Source organism: Anabrus simplex, chromosome 1, assembly GCF_040414725.1.
Source record: "Anabrus simplex isolate iqAnaSimp1 chromosome 1, ASM4041472v1, whole genome shotgun sequence".
NCBI lineage: Eukaryota > Metazoa > Arthropoda > Insecta > Orthoptera > Tettigoniidae > Anabrus > Anabrus simplex.
This window is the reverse complement of record NC_090265.1, coordinates 600,861,747-600,880,642: the sequence shown is the minus strand read 5'-3', so window position 1 is coordinate 600,880,642 and position 18,896 is coordinate 600,861,747. Positions and strand designations below refer to the sequence as shown.

Below are 18,896 nucleotides of genomic sequence, written 5' to 3'. Positions count from 1 at the left end.
TGCAACAGAACAACAGCTGTTGTAACATACTAGCAAGAGAGTTTTCTTTTACAATTTGTTTCACGTCGCGCCGACACAGATAGGTCTTGTGGCGACGATGGTACAGGAAAGGGCTAGGAGTGGGAAGAAAGCGGCCGTGGCCTTAATTAAGGTACAGCCAGAGCATTTACCTGGTGTGAACATAGGGAACCACGGAAAACCATATTCAAGTCTGCCGACAGTGGGGTTCGAACCCAACAGAGATTTAAGAAATGATTTGTGTTCTTTGGATGGGGTCCGTAGAATACTTCCATGGTATCCCCCCCAGCGTTGTCAATTCATTTTCCACTACGCCCCTACAGACCACTCAAAATGTCCCTATATCCATTCTCACGGTCTCTAGCAAAGACAAAAAAAGGTAACTATAAGCATACTGTATATATATGAAGTGAGAGATTTTACTACTGGATGCCCTTTCTGACCACAATGTGAAACCCGGTGCCGGCAAATAACCTACTCCTGCCAAATAGCACCAAGGCGTCTGCACAAGGCTTAATGTCTCCATCCGGTGGGCGAATCGTCAACAGCATCATATGCCCTCACTCCACATGAACACTGCGGAGAGGTTTGAAAATGAATCCAGGCTTTTGGCACGCAATATAGCGATTAGAAAATGTACACAAGCACCTCAGCTACCCTGCCGGCCAATATTCTGATGGTAGCGAGTGAGCGAGTGGCTGCGCGGTTTGTGTCTCGTAGCTATGAGCTTGCATTCGGGAGATACTGGGTTCGAACCCCACTGTCGGCAACCCTGAGGATGGTTTTCACTGGTTTCCCTATTTCATGGGAGACAAATACTGGAGCTGTACCTTAAGTAAGGCCACGGCCGCTTCCTTCCATCTCCTGGCCGTTTCTTATTACATCATCGCCATAAGATCTGTCTGTGTCGGTGCGACGTAAGCCCAGTTGTAGTAATAACATTCTGATGGTGAAAAATTATTTCGATCAACGGGACTCGAAACTGCTAACCACGGTATCAGACCATCTAGACCTGACGCCTTAACAACCACGGCTACCAGGCGGGCTAACAATAAGCACGCTCTATAAGAATAAAAATAAGAATTCTATAACAAGCATCTACAGACATTGATGTATATGATGACATATTTACCTTTTTTTTTTTTTTTTTTTTTGCTATTTGTTTAACCTCGTATTAACACATCGAAGGTTTTCGGCGTCGCAAGGGTAGGAGATTGGGAAGGTAGCGGCCGTGGCCTTCATTAAGGTACAGCCCCAGCATTTGCCAGGTGTGAAAATGGGAAACCACGGAAAACCATCTTCAGGGCTGCCGACAGTGGGGTTCGAACCCACCATCTCCCGAATGCAAGCTCACAGCTGCGCGACCCTAACCACACGGCCACTTGCTCCGTGCCTATTTACCAATATAGAAGCTATGCATTATAGGAACCCAAGTTAACATTCATCAGATTCTTATTTTTTTCTTCTTCTTGCCTGGCTTTCCTACGGGCTCTGTTTTGCTACTCAGTACTTTCAAGTTCTCCCCGTAATTCCCTTTTCGTTTACGGCATTGAAACGATCAAAAGAAACTAATTACCGCTATCATATCAGTATTTCATTAAAAAGAACAACTACCGACTGAAAACTTCGTGTGCCATATGAACTGTTTGTCACACTATTCAATAATACAGCGAATTTAATTCACTACTCGATTACATGACTTTAAAATACTGCAGGTGGAAGAAAATGACTGGATTTCTTAGCATACATTTCTGAACATGATGAGATCATGCCACCAACTTATTCAAAAAAAAAACACGGCAGAGAGTTTGTTTTCTCTACGATGAAATGTATTTTATTATTTCATCACCTATTAATTTGTCTTAGTATTTCTCTGAGAACTCCCTACGTTTGAAGTAGATTCAGAAATCCGTCCCTAACTCCCTGCTTTCTGAAGAAATAGACGAAAGACGGTTGGTAGCATTGAGAATAACCTGTCTGTCTTAAAAGGGCACCGCGGGAGCTATCAATTTGGAAATGAGGGATGTGGACAGCTGAGTCTAGCTGAGTTTGGCATAAGTAAGGAGACAAAATGCCAAACTCAACTACGGCCCCATGGTTGCCAAACCACGCCTCCAAATTGAAAAGTCCCTGGTGCCCCGTTTAGTCGCCTCTTACAACATACTGGGTAGACCATGGATATATTCTACCGCTCCCACCCACAGAGGGTCGTTTAGTTTTTAGAGGGGATAATTACTTAGTGGAGCTTTCCTTCAAAAACAATTATCACCACCACCATGACCACCATTAGGAAATAAATTTGTATCCTTAGACGCGCTTCAAGCATCCTGCAATACAAAGCCTATCTAAAAGTCCCTGCACACGACACAATCTGCTGGGTCCGATCTGAAGGGTAGTTGGCGTGGTAAATCGGGTGCTGCTCGCATACGACCCAATCCAGCAGAAGGCTGGCTCGCTCTGCTCTCTAAACACTTGTCATCATCGCTTCTCCACACTGTTAAAAAAAATGCATTGACTGTCACTAGAGTCGATACGAAAGACAAAATATTAGGCTAAAAATGGAACTAGAACCATTCGATTTCAGAAACTTTCTACGAATGGATAGTGACACTTTCAATGAACTGCTCTATATTGTTCCTTTTATGAGTTGCTGTACGTCACACTGACACAGATAGATCTTATGGCGACGATGGGATAGGAAAGAGCTAGAAGTGGGAAAGCGGCCATCATCCACTATTCGGAAGATAGTGGTTTCGAACCCGACTGTCGGCAGTCCTGAAGATTGTTTTCCGTGGTTTCCCATTTTCACACCAGGGAAATGCTGGCGCTGTCCCTTAATTAAGGCCACGGCCGCTTCGTTCCCACTCCTACGCCCTTTACTGTCCCATCGTCACCGAGGGACCTATCTGTGTCGGTGCGACGAAAAGCAACTTGTAAAAAAAAAAAAAAAAAAAAAGGGAAGGAAGTGGCAGTTGCCTAATTAAGGTACAGTCCCAGCATTTTCCGGGCGTGTATACTGGACACTGGCCGCACTTCAGCGACTGCAGCTACCGAGGTCGATGCTTTATATTGAGGCGCCTTTAGAAGAGAAACAAGGCGCTGTAAAGAAAGAAAGAAAGTGTGAGTATTCAAGAGCGATTAATTGTGACTAAGATTTTAGCAACTGGGGCGAGTTACGAAAATCTGCAATATTATTTTTCTCATTTTCTGACATCGTCTATTGTTAACACCAAAATAATGTACACGTTCCAGGCGACCGCGAGGCAACTGATGCCAAATCGGCCCGAATTGCACAACCACCCAAAACACGACCCAACTTACAGGGTCGGGATAGTGACTTGGGAGTAGAGTTGCTAGGTTTCTGAAATGCCAGTAAGGGACAGGTCACGTCGATACGACATAGGCTAACGACATTTACTCAATAAAACACAGAGATATTATTTAATATATAATTACATTGTAGGCACAAACTTTGTTACAGTATTTTTCTGTTTCATTTTCCGCATAAAAAGTTTAAAACCCGTAATTTTCTGTATTTTTACCCTTTTTCAGTAATAATGAATTTCCCTTAATCGCACATTATAATAACACTAGTATGAACTTTCTTACTCTCACCCCCACCACAGTACAACACAAACTGTCAGCTTTAACAATTTCTGTTAAACAAATGAAACTGAACGAATGCAGAGTTTCGTTAATTGTTGCGTTAACATAAACCAGAGCCTCTGTACCTTGCCCCTGCTAGTCCCTCGCTTGGGCTCCGCGCCAGCGGTTCGCTCGCCTACCACACGTTTCGATCATAGTGCAAAATCCCTAGATGAAGAATAATGAACAGATATGCAGGATCAGTAAATGCTACTGTAAATAAATACTTCTAACCACGGTAGAAGTGAGCTGTTTAAGTATGGAAGAAAAGGGCGTCCCGTATGCTGTTGAAACGGGATAGTACTTCCGACATTCAAATACGGAAAATCTCGTTTAATAGGGGACACCTGACAAGCCTAGTTTGGAGATTGTATAGTCACCTCGACCAACCACCCGACATGAGCTATGTCGACCCGACCGGACCCGGGGTCCTAGCAGATCAGGCCCAGCAGATTGTGTCGTGTGTAGGGGCATGAAACTGATTCCAGTGACACTGGCAAGATAAACTGATGATAGGCTACCAGAGTAAATGTGTCAAACTTCGCTTTTCTTTTTTGCACACATTTTACAGACAGGCATCGAGATTTCAGCTACAAAATAGCATTATCCTCTTATGGGGGAAATAATACAATTATAATCATTCCTTCTCAACTCTTATCAGAAGGAGGAAAAGGTAAGAAAATCGTCTCTTCGAAGAATAAAGCTAACAGCGATTGTGATTGATGACATGTCACGAAACAATGGAGGAGCAAAACAGTGTCCGGTCGTCACGGGGAAACGACCGGTACAACAGGCAGTAAATAATAAAGACCGAAACATTAAGACATGACAACCCGGAGAGTAAAATGCTTGGTCCATCAAGTGGACATCATGAAACATGGTAACTGAGTTAAGGGTAAGGGCAATTAAGGGATCGCAGCTAGTCATTATGATTCATATTAAAGGGGAGGTGAGAGAGTGGGGTTTGAGAGGGTTGTCGGAATAAAATATATCGCTAATATATCCATTAATATCAGTTTTTACAACCTGTTTTACGTCGCACCGACACAGATAGGCCTTAAAGCAACGATGGGATAGGAAAGGGCTAGGAGTGGGAAGGAAGCGGCCGTAGCCTTAATTAAGGTACAGCCTGGTGTGAAAATGGGAAACGACGGAAAACCATCTTCAGGACTGCCGACAGTGTGGTTCGAACCCACTATCTCCCGGATGCAAGCTCACAGCTGTGCGTCCCGAACCGCACGGCCAACTCACCCGGTATTAACATTAGTCTATTAGAAATAATGTGTATTATTAATTCTATAGTAACCCTTGGCTGAATGGTCAGCGTTGAGATCTACGGTTCAGAGGGTCCCAGCTTCGATTCCCGGCCGGCTCGAGGAATTTAATCATACATGATTAATTCTGCTGGCTCGGGGACTGGGTATTCGTGTTTGTCCCAACACTTTCCTCTTCATATTCATGATGATGCTAGTTGTTTAAAGGGGCCTAACATCTAAGGTCATCGGCCCCTCTTCATATTCAAACAACACACTACACTACACTACCAACTACCACAGAAAGACACAGTAAAAATCACATACTTCCACATAGGGTTGGCGTCACGCAAGGCAAACACCCGTAAAACAGGGACAAAACAAAATGTGCGGCACATGCCGCACCCGCGACCCCACACTTATGGGAAAAGCGGTAGAAGAAGAAGATTAAGCCTATAGTATTCGTAATTTCATATGTGCAGGCGGTTCGTTTTGTTCAACAAATGATGAAACGAGGTGTCTTAACGCTGGGTGAGACGTAATGGCGAAGGGTAGAAGATGAGGGTGTCGACTTCGTCGGCTTGACTCCGATCTTCAAGATCGGCAAGTACATTTCAACTCAGCCGAGTAAGTCTGTTGAAGGTTTTATGCTTGCGTTACTGAGTGCAATTGTTGATTGAATTGACCTAGATTGATTACTGCCCCGGTTCTTTTGAGTAATATTGCTGCTAGCAGCTGGGCCGTTGCTTTTTTGAATGGAGCTCAAAGTTTGCCGTCATCCTTTTAACAATTCAGTTGTAATTCTTTCTTCATGCGAAGTGATATTACCACGTTAACGAGTGGTACTACAGGCAGTCCGTCTCTGTGGTGTAGTGGTTACTGCGATTAGCTACCACTCCCGCAGGCCCGGGTTCGATTCCCGGCTCTGCCACGGAATTTGAAAAGTGGTACGAGAGGCTGGAACGGGATCCACTTAGCCACGGGAGGTCAACTGAGTAGAGGGAGTTCAGTTCCCACCGCAGCCATCCTCGAAGTGGTTTTCCGTGGTTTCCCACTTCTCCTCCAAGCAAATGCCAGGATGATACGTAACTTACGGCCACGACCGCTTCCTTCCTCTTCGTTGTCTATCCCTTCCAAAATTCCCATCCCTCTACAAGGCCCCTGTGCTGTTACTGGCCCTCCTCCTCAGTTTCATCCCCCGACCCGAAGTCCCACACTCCAGGACACTGTCCTTGAGGCGGTAGAGGTGGGATGCCTCGCCAAGTCCGAGGGATAAACCAACCCTGGACGGTAAAGGGATTAAGGAAGAAATAACAGGCAGTGCGTAATACAAATGAAATTTTAAGACATGATAGTTTTAAAAAAACATAAAATGACATGTTTCGTCCAAACAAGTGGGCATCTTCAGCTTTCTCAAACCATAAAAAAAATCCCATTGGATATGTGTGCGAATTACCAGGAATTGTAACAAAGGTACGGTTGTCGACATATCTGTATACAATACTAGTATATATTTTCAAATGACTTATCTTTGAAATGATTTGTGAGAGCTGAAGATATCAGCATCGTTGGACGAATTATGTCATATAGTGTTTAATTTTTACAACAATCACAATTCCCTTGCTTAGAAAGACACGCCAAATTGTACAGCGCAGGAGAGAAAGGAGAACGAAGATATGCATTACAGTCGAAGATTCATCGCTTCAAAATACGTTTTTAATTCGCCAGACACATTCTCGCGTAGCAATAAGCCCATTAAAATCCATTGTTGGCAAAGAAGACTTATCCCTAGCGAAATGCACACGTAATTCTTCTGTCATAAGATTTTATGTCATAAGATTTTCCGAACTCCAAGAAGTATTTCATCAGATATGAGTCAAGCACGACATAAGAGATAACGGTAAGATTGATCTTATCGCCAGATAACCCTCACATATGACGCATGATAATCACAGACTGTTTGTCTCCATGGTGCGTGGAACGCACTTCTTAACTGATCTAAGTGTTGTAAAGCGACCGCACGTCGGAATGCGTGTGGACCGAAATATTTTACGCTAAGAGAAGATGGCAAAATGCCGCGCTGAGTGGCTCAGACGACAGGTCACTGGTCTTCTCATCCAATGTTGATGGGTTCTACCCCGCTTAGTTCCAACGAATGCGAGATTACATGCGACTAAGAGGACTGCATTGCTATGGATGGCGGCCGCATGTTGGGAGGAGTAATTTTTTTTTTTTTTGCTAGGGCTTTACGTCGCACCGACACAGATAGGTCTTATGGCGACGATGGCATAGGAAAGGGCTAGGACTTGGAAGGAAGCGGCCGTGGCCTTAATTAAGGTACAGCCCCAGCATTTGCCTGGTGTGAAAATGGGAAACCATGGAAAACCATCTTCAGGGTTGTCGATAGTGGGATTCGAACCTACTATCTCCCGGATGCAAGCTCAGCAGCGCGCCTCTACGCGCACGGCCAACTCGCCCGGTTACGAGGAGTAAATCAAAGGCAGTGATAATGGTACTGGACCATAACTCTGAAGATATTGGGATTGCTATCAATGTTTATAGGACCTTTTTTCCCCTTCGTTTGTTGCGTGCTCCCCCCTCGTAAATAGGTACTGGAACCTTTTTCAAAGGCATCATATATTATTATTATTATTATTATTATTATTATTATTATTATTATTATACAAGTTGTTTCACGTCGCATCGGCACAGACAGTTCTTATGGTGACGATAGGACAGGAAAGGGCTAGGAGTGATGAGGAATCGACCGTGGGCTTAATAAGGTACTGGTATGAAAATTGGAAACCACGGAAAATCAGGGCTGTCGACAGTGGGGTTCGGCCCCACCATCTCCCGAATACTGGATACTGGCTGCACTTAAGCGACTGCAGCTATCGAGCTCGGTATTATTATTATTATTATTATTATTATTATTATTATTATTATTATTATTATTATTTTAAATCTTCGGTGGTCCAAACGCTACTCTTTAGAGCCTGTACAATCCGAGTGACTTTAATATCAATTTCAACATTCCATTCCCAACAACTCACTCTAGAATTCACGTCCGCATTCTCCAGGGTTTAGATTCCAGCCGCAGAGGCGCCATAAGAATCATCATAGGAACAACTTAGCTGAGCACCCACACCAGCAAGAAGGAAGAGTATATTTATATATCGTACGTGTGATGACAGAGTTCATTGATGAATACTGATTGTATTCCAGAAATAGTTATTACTCTATTCAAGGCCAAGGAATGTTAACCGAGTGGACTGTTTTAGGACGCTACTCGCGCGAGATGACATCACACCGTTAGCCGCACCCTTCCACCGGTGATATCATCAGTCGAGGAATTTCACTTCATTCACATGGTGCTCACTAATCAAGTCGGAGGTTGAAGCAGATAACGAGCAGTCCTAGCTGAGCGGATGTACGTACACCTTCGACTCTACAGCTCGGTGTCCGGACATTTCGTACCACGGACATTCCGTACCACTTGATTTTTGAGGACATTTCGTACCACCTAGGTCGTTATCTACCTGCGAACCGTTTTCCCGTAATCCCCAAATATTTACGCTAGGACAATCCGTACCACTTGATGTCAAATTGGAACTCCATTTCCACGCCAGCGGGCGTAATGACCCTGACAGACACGCTTTAGAAATCAGAAACAACAATGATTTACAACATTTGCTGAATAAAACTTCTATATTATTTTAATAATTCTCCTTTAAACTGTACTTATCACTTATGTTTACGTAGATATCAAAAGAAAGTCGTTTCTTGAAGTATAAAGCCTGAAACAAAACAATACAATAGAAATATACATCGTGTTCGGGTGCAGTGTTCCTGACGAGCACAAGGATGGATAATATTACTATAAACTACTGCATTATTTCATTATCAAGTAAGTATAATAAAGGAGTCTGATGAACTGACCGATATGGGCTTGAAGGTGACGCGGAAACAGGAAATTGCTGAAAGATGGAAGTAGCTAAGTCCCCGCGAATGGTGAATGCGAGATAAAAATTAACACGTGTACCAATCAGTTCAGTTGCGCCCGACGGAAGGTTAACATTAGCAGTAGGCACATCGTGCGGAGGCTTCTGCGCCAACAGTGGACAATGGATATACAAATGGATTCATTCATTAAGGAATCGTTTTTACTTCGCAGTACTTCCATTCTCTTTCAAACAGTACGGAATGTCCTCTCCTAAATATTTAACTGGCACTTCGCGGGTAATCAGCCGGTCAAGTGGTACCAAATGTCCGGTGGTACGAAATATCCGTGGTACGAAATGTCCTAGAACCCTACAGCTCGGATGTTGAGGTATTTATAGATCAGAATGAAAAGTTACTGAAGCGAGTAACAAATATCCTCCTATGGGTGGGATTGGTAGAATAATGTCCACGGTATCCCCTGCCTGTTATAAGAGGCGACTAAAAAGGTCCCAGGGGTTCGTAATTGGGAGCGTCGGTTCGCGACCACGTGACCCTTAGCTGAATCCAGGTATTGCTTCCATTTACTTGGGCCAGGCTCCTCCCTTCCGTCTATAATATCCGACCTCTCTTGATCAACTCGCTTTTTTCATTCGGCCTTATGTAGCACTGACACAGATAAGTCCTATGGCGACGATAGGCTACGAATGGGAAAGAAGCTACCATGGCCTTAATTAACGTACAGCCCCAACATTTGTCTGGTGTGAAAATGGGATTCTAACCTACTATTTCCCGAATGGAAGGTTGTGGTTACGTGACCCACACCGCGCGGCCGCTTGCTCAGTCCTTGGTTCTTTTTCGATCGCGACGGTTATTAGGACGCAAGGCCTAGGGAGTCATTTATTTTCCACGCCCTTTGTGGCTCTCGTTTTGCTTTTGCAGATACCTTCATTCTTCGAAATGTCAAACATCTTCCATTTTTCTCCTGATTAGTGTTAATAGATCATGGTTACTTCCTCTTAAAACAATAACCATCATCACCACCACACCACACCACTACCTAGGATACGCTAGCTTGGGCAACAGTTCTGCGATGAGATTTGCATAAATATTAGGGGCCCGGACTATTATAACCCCTAGAAGTTATGTTGCTCTCGCTACATTACGGAACAGCGGGCTAGAAGACACTTGGTACTAGTCAAATTACTGTACATTCTAGCGTATTACTGCCTAAACTTACGGGCTCTTCTGATAACCCATTAGGCGAGAACCTGCCGAAATGTCCGACCAAATTCGGCATTAGTATACTCTCCAAACTGCGGTACATTATGCATCGCTCTTTCACCGAGATGTTCCCTGGCTTGGTCAGTGGGTTTTCGGGAGCATCCCTCATTCTCGCAATTTTTTTCTAAATGTTGTTCTCTTCTGTATCTCTTCCTCCTCGACAAATACTTCTGCTAGATCCTTGTGCACCTGTGTAAGCCACCTAGGCTGTTTTCTTTTTGTTACATTTTTCTTGTAGAAGGAGTATTCTGTTGGTTTATCCTTGATTTATCCTTACGTCGAGAAAATGCCAGTTTATTTTTCCTCATCGTCTTGTTTTCGATGGTGTTTTGTTGCTCCTGGTATCATCTCAACCGAAAAGTATGTTGGTTCTAATGCGACTATTTTTGGACCTAAGATTTCTGAAGGAATCTTCTTTATCTCTTTTCAAGGTCTGATTCTGCCACCTTTGTTAGTGTGTCCGCTCCATGAAGGCACTTCGCTCTGACGACTGGGCAAACATGTTTAAAATTTGGTTTGAATGGTAATGGACTTGTGTCATGGCATTGTCTGTAGGCAACCTCCTCACCCTCTCTGTTAATGCATCCTTTTAATTTCCATAGGGAGTGAATATTTCTCCGAGGTATTTGCATTTAAATTTAGTATTATCAGTATTTTTAAATACAATTTTCCTCCATTACTCTTCACACAATCTTTCGCGGAATTTCAGACGTAGGCTACTGATTTTCCCCATTCAGTAGATGTGTCTACAATATTCTACGAAGTAACCTAAACAACAATCACAAATAAAAATATAACAACAATTAGTCCAGTAACTACCCTTTCCCTACCAAACGTCGTACATACAGACCGTTACGGATCTTGGCTTGCTAAGACGACTGCTACCCAACCGAACAGCCTACAGCTGTTGGATTGTCACATGGTAGCTAATTTGATCTCAGGAGATTGAACGATCTTCGTTCTAGTTCTCAGTCCATAATTTAAATCATGATAGTGACCGGGAATGGAGCCCTGAACCACCAGTTAAGATGTAGGCACGCTACCCCTATGCTACGAGACTGGAAAAGAGGTTCAACAGAGAAAATAGTTTGAAAGACATATTGTATCCAACATGCTACATATACCGATACATGTCCATCTGCAAACAGGTGAATCTATAAGAAAAAGAGGTACGGATATGTGTTAAGAGACAAAATGGCTATGAAACTTGGACCAGTCTTAGCATCAAAATCTATCATTCACCAGGTATATTTTTTATTTGTTAGTTAAAACTGAGACATTGATTTTAAAATTCATTTTCCAAACTTCTGGGTAGTTCTAATTGAAGGGAAGATGAAATACCAGAGAAGACATAACAGTAAACAAAAAACACCACCACCACCACCACCACCACCACCACCACCACCACCACGTGCGAAGATTGTACATAACAGGAAAGGTAACTTGTGCGAAAGCATTTTTTTAAAATCAAGTGTTGCCTTTTTTTTTATTCCTACCGACAATTCACTCCAACTCTCTATTTATAGGTAGTCATAAGATAATGATTATAACAACAATAATTTAATTTACAGAGACTTGTAGACTGAATAATGAAAGTCAATCTATAACGATGTATATTGCGATTGTTTAAATGTGTGTACTACATTCTAGGACGTAACCTAAATATCAATTAACAAATAGAATTTAAATAACAATTAGTCCTGTAACTCCACTTTCCCTACCAAATGTCGTACATACAGCCAATAATAATAATAATAATAATAATAATAATAATAATAATAATAATAATAATAATAATAATAATAATATGTGGCTATCTAAACCTAGATCCTCCGCGGAGGGTGGGCGACGTCTGCGGTGTAAGGCACTGCGTGTGTATAGAGAGTTTCAAGAAAAGCGAAAAAATAAATAGGAAATATGGGATGCTGTACTAAACATTCTGAAGTAGGAAACCTAGGGTCCGAGAAGCCAGCTTAACGAACTACGAACTTGCTTAACGTCGCACCGACACAGATCTTATGGCGACGATGGGATAGGAAAGGTCTAGGAACTGGAAGGAAGCGGCCGTGGCCTTAATTAAGGTACAGCTCCAGCATTTGCCCAGTGTGAAAATGTGGAAACCGCGGAAAACCATCTTCAGGGCTGCCGACAGTGGGGTTCGATCCCGTTATCTCCCGAATGCAAACTGATAGCTACGTGACCCAAACCGCGCGGCCACTTGCTTGGTGTACCACTATTTCCGTTTTCTGTATTATTTACAGCCAATGTTTACAAATATTTATTTTATTTAGTTTAAATTATTTCGAGTTATTGTATGCACTACTATGTTTATGAACATTTATTACGTATTTTTTTACATTATTTACGACTGTAATAGTGACAGACTTGTTTAAACCCGTATCACCTTAAGCTGGAATCTCGGAACCTTTCAGAACTGCTCTGTTTAATTTTCGCATACTTTTACCGGAAAGGAACAATGTGTTGTGCGAACTGTAGAGAGATGCAGAGTCTGCAGACACCCAGCGCTTGAAACTTTAGACGTAACCATTCGTTGTTAAGGTCCCATTGCCCTGCCGGGAATAGACCCATCGGACCGAAGGTCAGTGCGCTACCATTCCTCTAAGTACCCAGACCTCTCCGGACGTAACAATGTCATAAAACTCAATTCTTCATGATCGGAACCAGGATTAGTTGCAGCGTGGGTTTGTGTCCGATAAGACCAGTGCTAGCCGCATCAATGCTGACATGGACAGATCCCATTAAGCTTATTGAAGTACGGCAATGGATTATGCTCTACAGCACGACGCATTTACTGCACAACCAGTCAAATTCCAGACCTCATCCTTGGATGGACCATCTAACAGTAGACTTTCAAACCATACGTTTCAATATCAAACCTAACCTAGTGTTGACAGGTAGCATGCTAAGCATGCGAACAAGTGCAAAGTTCCATAAGTTTCTCATCCTCTCAGCTGTCACGTGTTAGAACTAACTGTATGTCAGAGGCGATGCACATTGAGCTAATCATCATGCAAGGTTTGCGGGCTCTAGAGGTACACTTGAGAGATAAATAAATATTAATATAGAAAATGCTGAAGTGTTGGCAGATTTCGTTAATTAATTAACTCAAAATACTGTTAGGTAGCAAGTCTCCGAGCACGTATTGGAGATTCAGAAAGCACATGTGTGGATTGTTTCCGAGCATTACTGTCAAACATCCCGCACTCTCCAAATTTGTTCCTGAAGGGAATTGATTCAGATAGACCTGAGCTCTCTGCTCTAGAAAAATTGTCAAATACGATTTTTTGATTAAAAAAAAGTGGATACCTCTAGCGGAAGTGCTCTAATATCCTTTTCATGATTCGATATACCGTATATCTAGAAGTTATAAGAATCAAGTTCTTTAACATTCTCATCTTATATCGCTCCCATAACTAACATATAATACGTTGCTCGTGCCGTGTGGGGTTAGTTATAGTTTTTACATGCAAAATTAGGAATTTCAGCCAATTCATTAGTTTGCGTGTGAGATGGTTCTCAGGGCAAGAGTTGCAGTCGGTAGTTACCTGCAGTGGTCATGAGAGCCGGTGGTGCTGTCTCCATCTGGTCAGTGGTATCAGGACATCCTGAAGGCTCTGAGAGGGAGCGGCGTAGGCGAGTATTTGGCTCATCCTCCTCCACGGTTGGGGAGAGTGGCCTCTTCCCTGCGGATTTGCCCTGTATTGCTCGGAACATGGATATCTGTTCAGTGCTGTATCTAGATGTCGACTGTTCAATCTCTTTAGCTCTTGAACCCGTAATTTTGGGCTGCATCTCCTCTGGTGATTTCAAGGGCAGGGACAAATCCTCACTGTTAGGCGTTGAACGTCCCTCTGTCTGGATGCCGGGTGAATTGGGTTCACTCGATCCCGTACTGGCGTCTTCGTGCGGCATTAGAGCTCCCTCAAGCTGGAAACAACGAAGTCTTGGTTGGGACTGGTGACAGGAGTTATACGATTATACCCTCTTCATATAAAATAATAATCCTGATCACCAGATAGCCATGGCCAGATTCTCCCAAATTACCCCGTATCACTTAAGAGACGACCAGGAATTGCCCTCTTAAAAGTTTCATTTATATACTAGGATAGGGGTGTCAAATTCAAGATCTATATTGGCATTTTAAGTGGTCCACGAAAAATGGCTTAAGCTTCTGTTAAATTGGCCCATGAACTATCAAACAATCTGCACAACGGAGGCTGTTGTGCAAACTGACTGATCATGTATGGTAGAGTTTGAAGTCTTGCACAATATTGTGCAAGCTGTGGTGTAAATTCAGACGCCTTTAAAATAATGTGTGCAACAGGTGGGCTTGTACAGCTGACAGCAGCGTGTATGACGAGTTTGTAAAGTTTTGCGCGATTAATCCCCAGTCCAGGTGGAGCTATAATACAGCTAACATCATGGCATGAACAAGTTCCAATAGAGAATTTGGGAGAGATATCATTCACGCTTATCGTCTCTTCTGGAGATGGACCAAGCAATAAGTAACGCTTATAATAATCTTAAGGAACGCTAGTTACGATGTGCTTGCAGAGATTTTAAAAGACATTGACGAATATGCTATTAGGTAAATGGTTCAAAAGAAGATTGGATTTAAAATTCACAGCCAATTTTACCAAGTGAGCTGCAATTGCAGTTTAGAACATCAGGTCATCAGAGATACGCCCAGATGAAAGAAAACAATCTAGAAAATAATCTTACAAACAATCTTTGTTTTTGGCGATACAGGGACTTCCATCATTATGGTTTATTTTTATATTAAAGAGGGTGATAATATCAAATCGTTTATCGAAGGTATCTGGACATATACGTTAATAATTGTTATAGTCAAGCGGTTCATTCAGTAAGCAAATGAGCTAAAATCAGCTCTTTCCTAACCAGTCATTCGCCAAGATCCCGTGTCTCCTCCGTTTAACAGTTTTATTCTTCCCGCCCTCAATACAAGCAATTATAATAGCTACACAAGCTGCTTCAGACGACATCACAAGACAGCAGATGACGAGCAAATAATGTTTGTGCAAATCTGTTGCAACAGGTGTGGCCTTGTATAATAATTTGTACAAGTTGTTTGATCGTGTATGGTCAAGCCTGGGCGTGCGATTAAATAGCCACGAAAACGAAAATGTTGCTGGTATTTATTTCATGGTAAATAATCGTATAATTACTCGTAAATTGATTTAATCGAGGCTACTTGAATTCTGTGATGTTTAGAGATAAAAGGATGTGAGAAACTATTCTGGGATCATTCACTCTTAAGTTTAAGGCAAATAGATGGAGAATTTTACAAGTTTTGATCATAATCCATAAAAGACAGTGTTAAGTGTAACTAGTTTAATGTAATAACTTTGTATTTTTAGCTGGGCCATTCACGAAAAATGTCGAAATTCACTTCGCGCAGGTGATCGGTTTAAACAATGTAAAAGACTTCCGTTAAGGGGGGAGACCCAGCTTAACAAAGGAAAAAAGAAGGTTAATATTCATTTGATTGTTAAATATGCTACAATTGTTGTTGACAATTCCTGCACATATCCCAGTGTTGGCATGCTTCCTGGCAACTGGAAGCAACTTCAATAATGTCAGAATTTTAATAATTTTAATATTTTAAAATAAAATGTTCAAAATTTCCCGCCTTTTTAACAATATATCACTGTTTCCCTTATAAATTCCAAGTTTATAAGAATTTTCGTAGTTGTCCATTTTTAAAGTTTGTATAAAACCTCCAGCTACAAAATGAACCTCAATCATTAACATGCACTGTAATTTGGATTTTTTGTTGGGTTTTTATTCCGAGCACCAGAAAATATTAATATTTTTGTAAATAAATATGTTATATAAAATCGAATTTCAAACCCATTGATCTGAATGAGGTACAGATTGTAGTATAACACTATGGGAGGAAACTCTGAAAACTTCATAATTATCCGTGAAACAGTAAGGGAGTTGTGAAGGAAACCGTTAAAAAGGCGGGAAATTTTGAACATTTTATTTTGAAATGTTGTAATTAGAATTTTGACATAGTTGAAGTTGATTCTGATTGCTCTGAAGCATGCCAATACTGGGTTATGTGCAGCATTTGTCAACCACGTTTGTAGCACATGTAACAATTAAATGAATATTGGCCTATTTTCCCTGTGTTAAGCTAGGTCTCCCCCCTTAACTAAGCTCCTTTTCTGGATCAATAGTTGCAATGGTCTCCAAATTCGAGTTCAAACCAAGTAGGCAAAAGTAGTCAGATTTTGGAAGGGTCGTAAATAGTGTATTTAGCACTCGGTATCGTATGATGTCGCCGTGTGAAAGATCTATGGTGATGTATCCGGTGTTTATTCGACAACATTGATTAAAACTCATCCATAGATCGCACAACAGAGCCCTGGTTTCTCTGCCACTTAAAACCAAATGAAATCCCATGCTGCAACATCCCCGGAGGGTCATGACCTATCAAGCGAGCGCTGCTCAGTCCGAAGGCCTGCAGATTACGAGGTATCGTGTGGTCGGCACAACGAATTCTCTCTGCCCTTATCTTTGCTTTCTAGACCGGACCCACTATTTCACCGTCAGATAGCTCCTCAGTTGTAATTACGTAGGCTAAGAAGACCTCGAACCAGCCTTCAGATCCAGATAAAAATCCTTGATCTGGCCAGGAATCGAACCCGGCTTCTCCTTGTAAGAAGCAGGCACGCTACCCTACCATCTGGCAGAGTAAAACGGAACCTCGAAACCACCATGCAGGCAGTCTAAATGGCTTAAAATAAAAATGCCTGCGCGCGGTTGCATATAATAATAATAATAATAATAATAATAATAATAATAATAATAATAATAATAATAATAATAATAATAATACCGGTAATAATTTCTTAACGGCCCTGCAATCGATATGCATAGAGTCGGGATTTTTACACAGTAGTTTTTTGGCTAGTGGCTTTACGTCGCACCGGCACAGATAGGTCTTATGGCGAAAATGTGGAAACCACGGAAAACCATCTTCAGGGATGCCGACAGTGGGATTAGAACCCACTATCTCCCGGATGCAAGCTCACACCCGCGCCCCTAACCGCACGGCCAACTCGCCCGGTTAAACAGTAGTAGGTTAGAATGCGGAATTGGGTAACAGGTACAGTCTACCCTACACAACGGCTATGTCATGAGACATGCATAAACTTTAGGGGTACGGCCCATCAGAACCCCTAGAAATTTATGTTACGGTCAAGGTGTAGGATTTTTGCCACGGAGGAGTTTTAAACAGGTTGGAAGCCAATTACACGGTGTTGTTTTTTTAAACACCCTCAAACGACTAATGATGAACGCCACCGATCTCAGCAGGAACAGAAGTGCAACGACCAATCCACTGCGCCAGTAGTGTCGGCAAAATAGTCCGACGACGTTTATATTATACCTTTATATTAAGATGAAAGGATTTTCAAACATTCGTTAGCTCAATATTGCCGACTGTAGATGACTACTACTACTACAGAATATTTTTTCAAGGCGTACCCTAAAAAATGTTATGCCTTCTCTGAAGCCAAGCAGATATGAAACGGTGCAGGTAATGTATGAAGAAGATGATGGTGTTGGCTGCCGTGGCCTATACCAGAAACTGTCCTGGCATTCATCTTAGATCAGAAGAAAGGAATACCACGGAAAACCACTCTCAGGACAACCGATGCTGGGGACCAACCCCTCTTCATCTCCTGAATGCAGAACTGTAGAGCCACGGTAAAACTGTGGCCACAGGTAAGCTGAACCCTATTCTGCAGATTTATTCCACATACCGATGTTTTAGAGATCGTGATCATTATTTAGCAAGTTTCGAGGTTCACCTGACTCAATGGTGTCCGTCACGCAGGGCGAACTTAAGATAACAGCTTGATGTAACACAATGAAATCATGAGTGTAACACGTCCTTCCTGTGAACGATAAAAGTTTACCTTGATACCCATCATCCGATTCACCTTACTCTCCATCAGATATGATACTCTCTATCAGTTACAAGTTACAACTTTAACGTTTATTTCTATTATCATGGTACGGGACCAGAAGTTTTAAATGAAACCTGATCTACTGGAAAGTGGCTTTTCACAACAAAAAAGCTTTAACAGGGAATCGAACTGCAATCACGACGGGGATAATTTAGTGGTGAAACCACCGAACCATCATCGCAGCATCCTTTCTATTGATTTCTTTTATGACCTTTTGGTGACATTCTTTGAATTCCTTCTTTGATCCGAATCTTCAACTGTACTGGTTACAGGCATGGCTTGTTTTCAGTACTACACCCTAATGATGAACAGGTTCAATTCATAAAGTGTAGTGACCACACAAATTCGGAAGTTGATAACGAATGCGTGTGATATGAGTGATTTTTTTTTTTTTTTTTGCTAGGGGCTTTACGTCGCATGAGTGATTTTAGTAACCATAGTCCGAAAGATTCTGACTTCAGCTATCTAGGAAATTAGTTAGGAAGGGGAGCCGGCCCCACGGTGTAAGGGTAGCGTGCCTGCCTCTTACCCGGAAGTCCGGGGTTCGGAATAATTACCTGGATTTGAGGGCTGGTTGGAGGTGCACTCAGTCTACATGATTACAATTGAGGAGCGCTCTGACGGTGAGATAGCGGCCCCGGTCTAGAAAACCAAGAATAACGGCCGAGATGATTCGACACCTCGTAATATGCAGGGCTCAGAGCTGAGCAGCGGTCTCTTGGTAGGACATGGCCGT

At 42.3% G+C, this 18,896-nt stretch overlaps 1 protein-coding gene across 8 annotated transcripts in view; it reads right to left on the bottom strand.

Moving 5' to 3' along the window:
• The window catches only part of LOC136857189 (inverted formin-2), a 506,484-nt gene that overhangs the window by 161,126 nt on the left and 326,462 nt on the right, over positions 1–18,896 (bottom strand). For 4 of the 8 annotated variants that reach the window (XM_067135641.2, XM_067135643.2, XM_067135640.2 and 1 more), the window contains one exon: positions 13,706–14,087. The exons of the other annotated variants lie outside the window; for them this stretch is intronic. In XM_067135641.2, the coding sequence (XP_066991742.2) occupies positions 13,706–14,087 (382 nt within the window). The remainder of the gene's footprint in view (positions 1–13,705; positions 14,088–18,896) is intronic. 8 annotated transcript variants of the gene reach the window in all.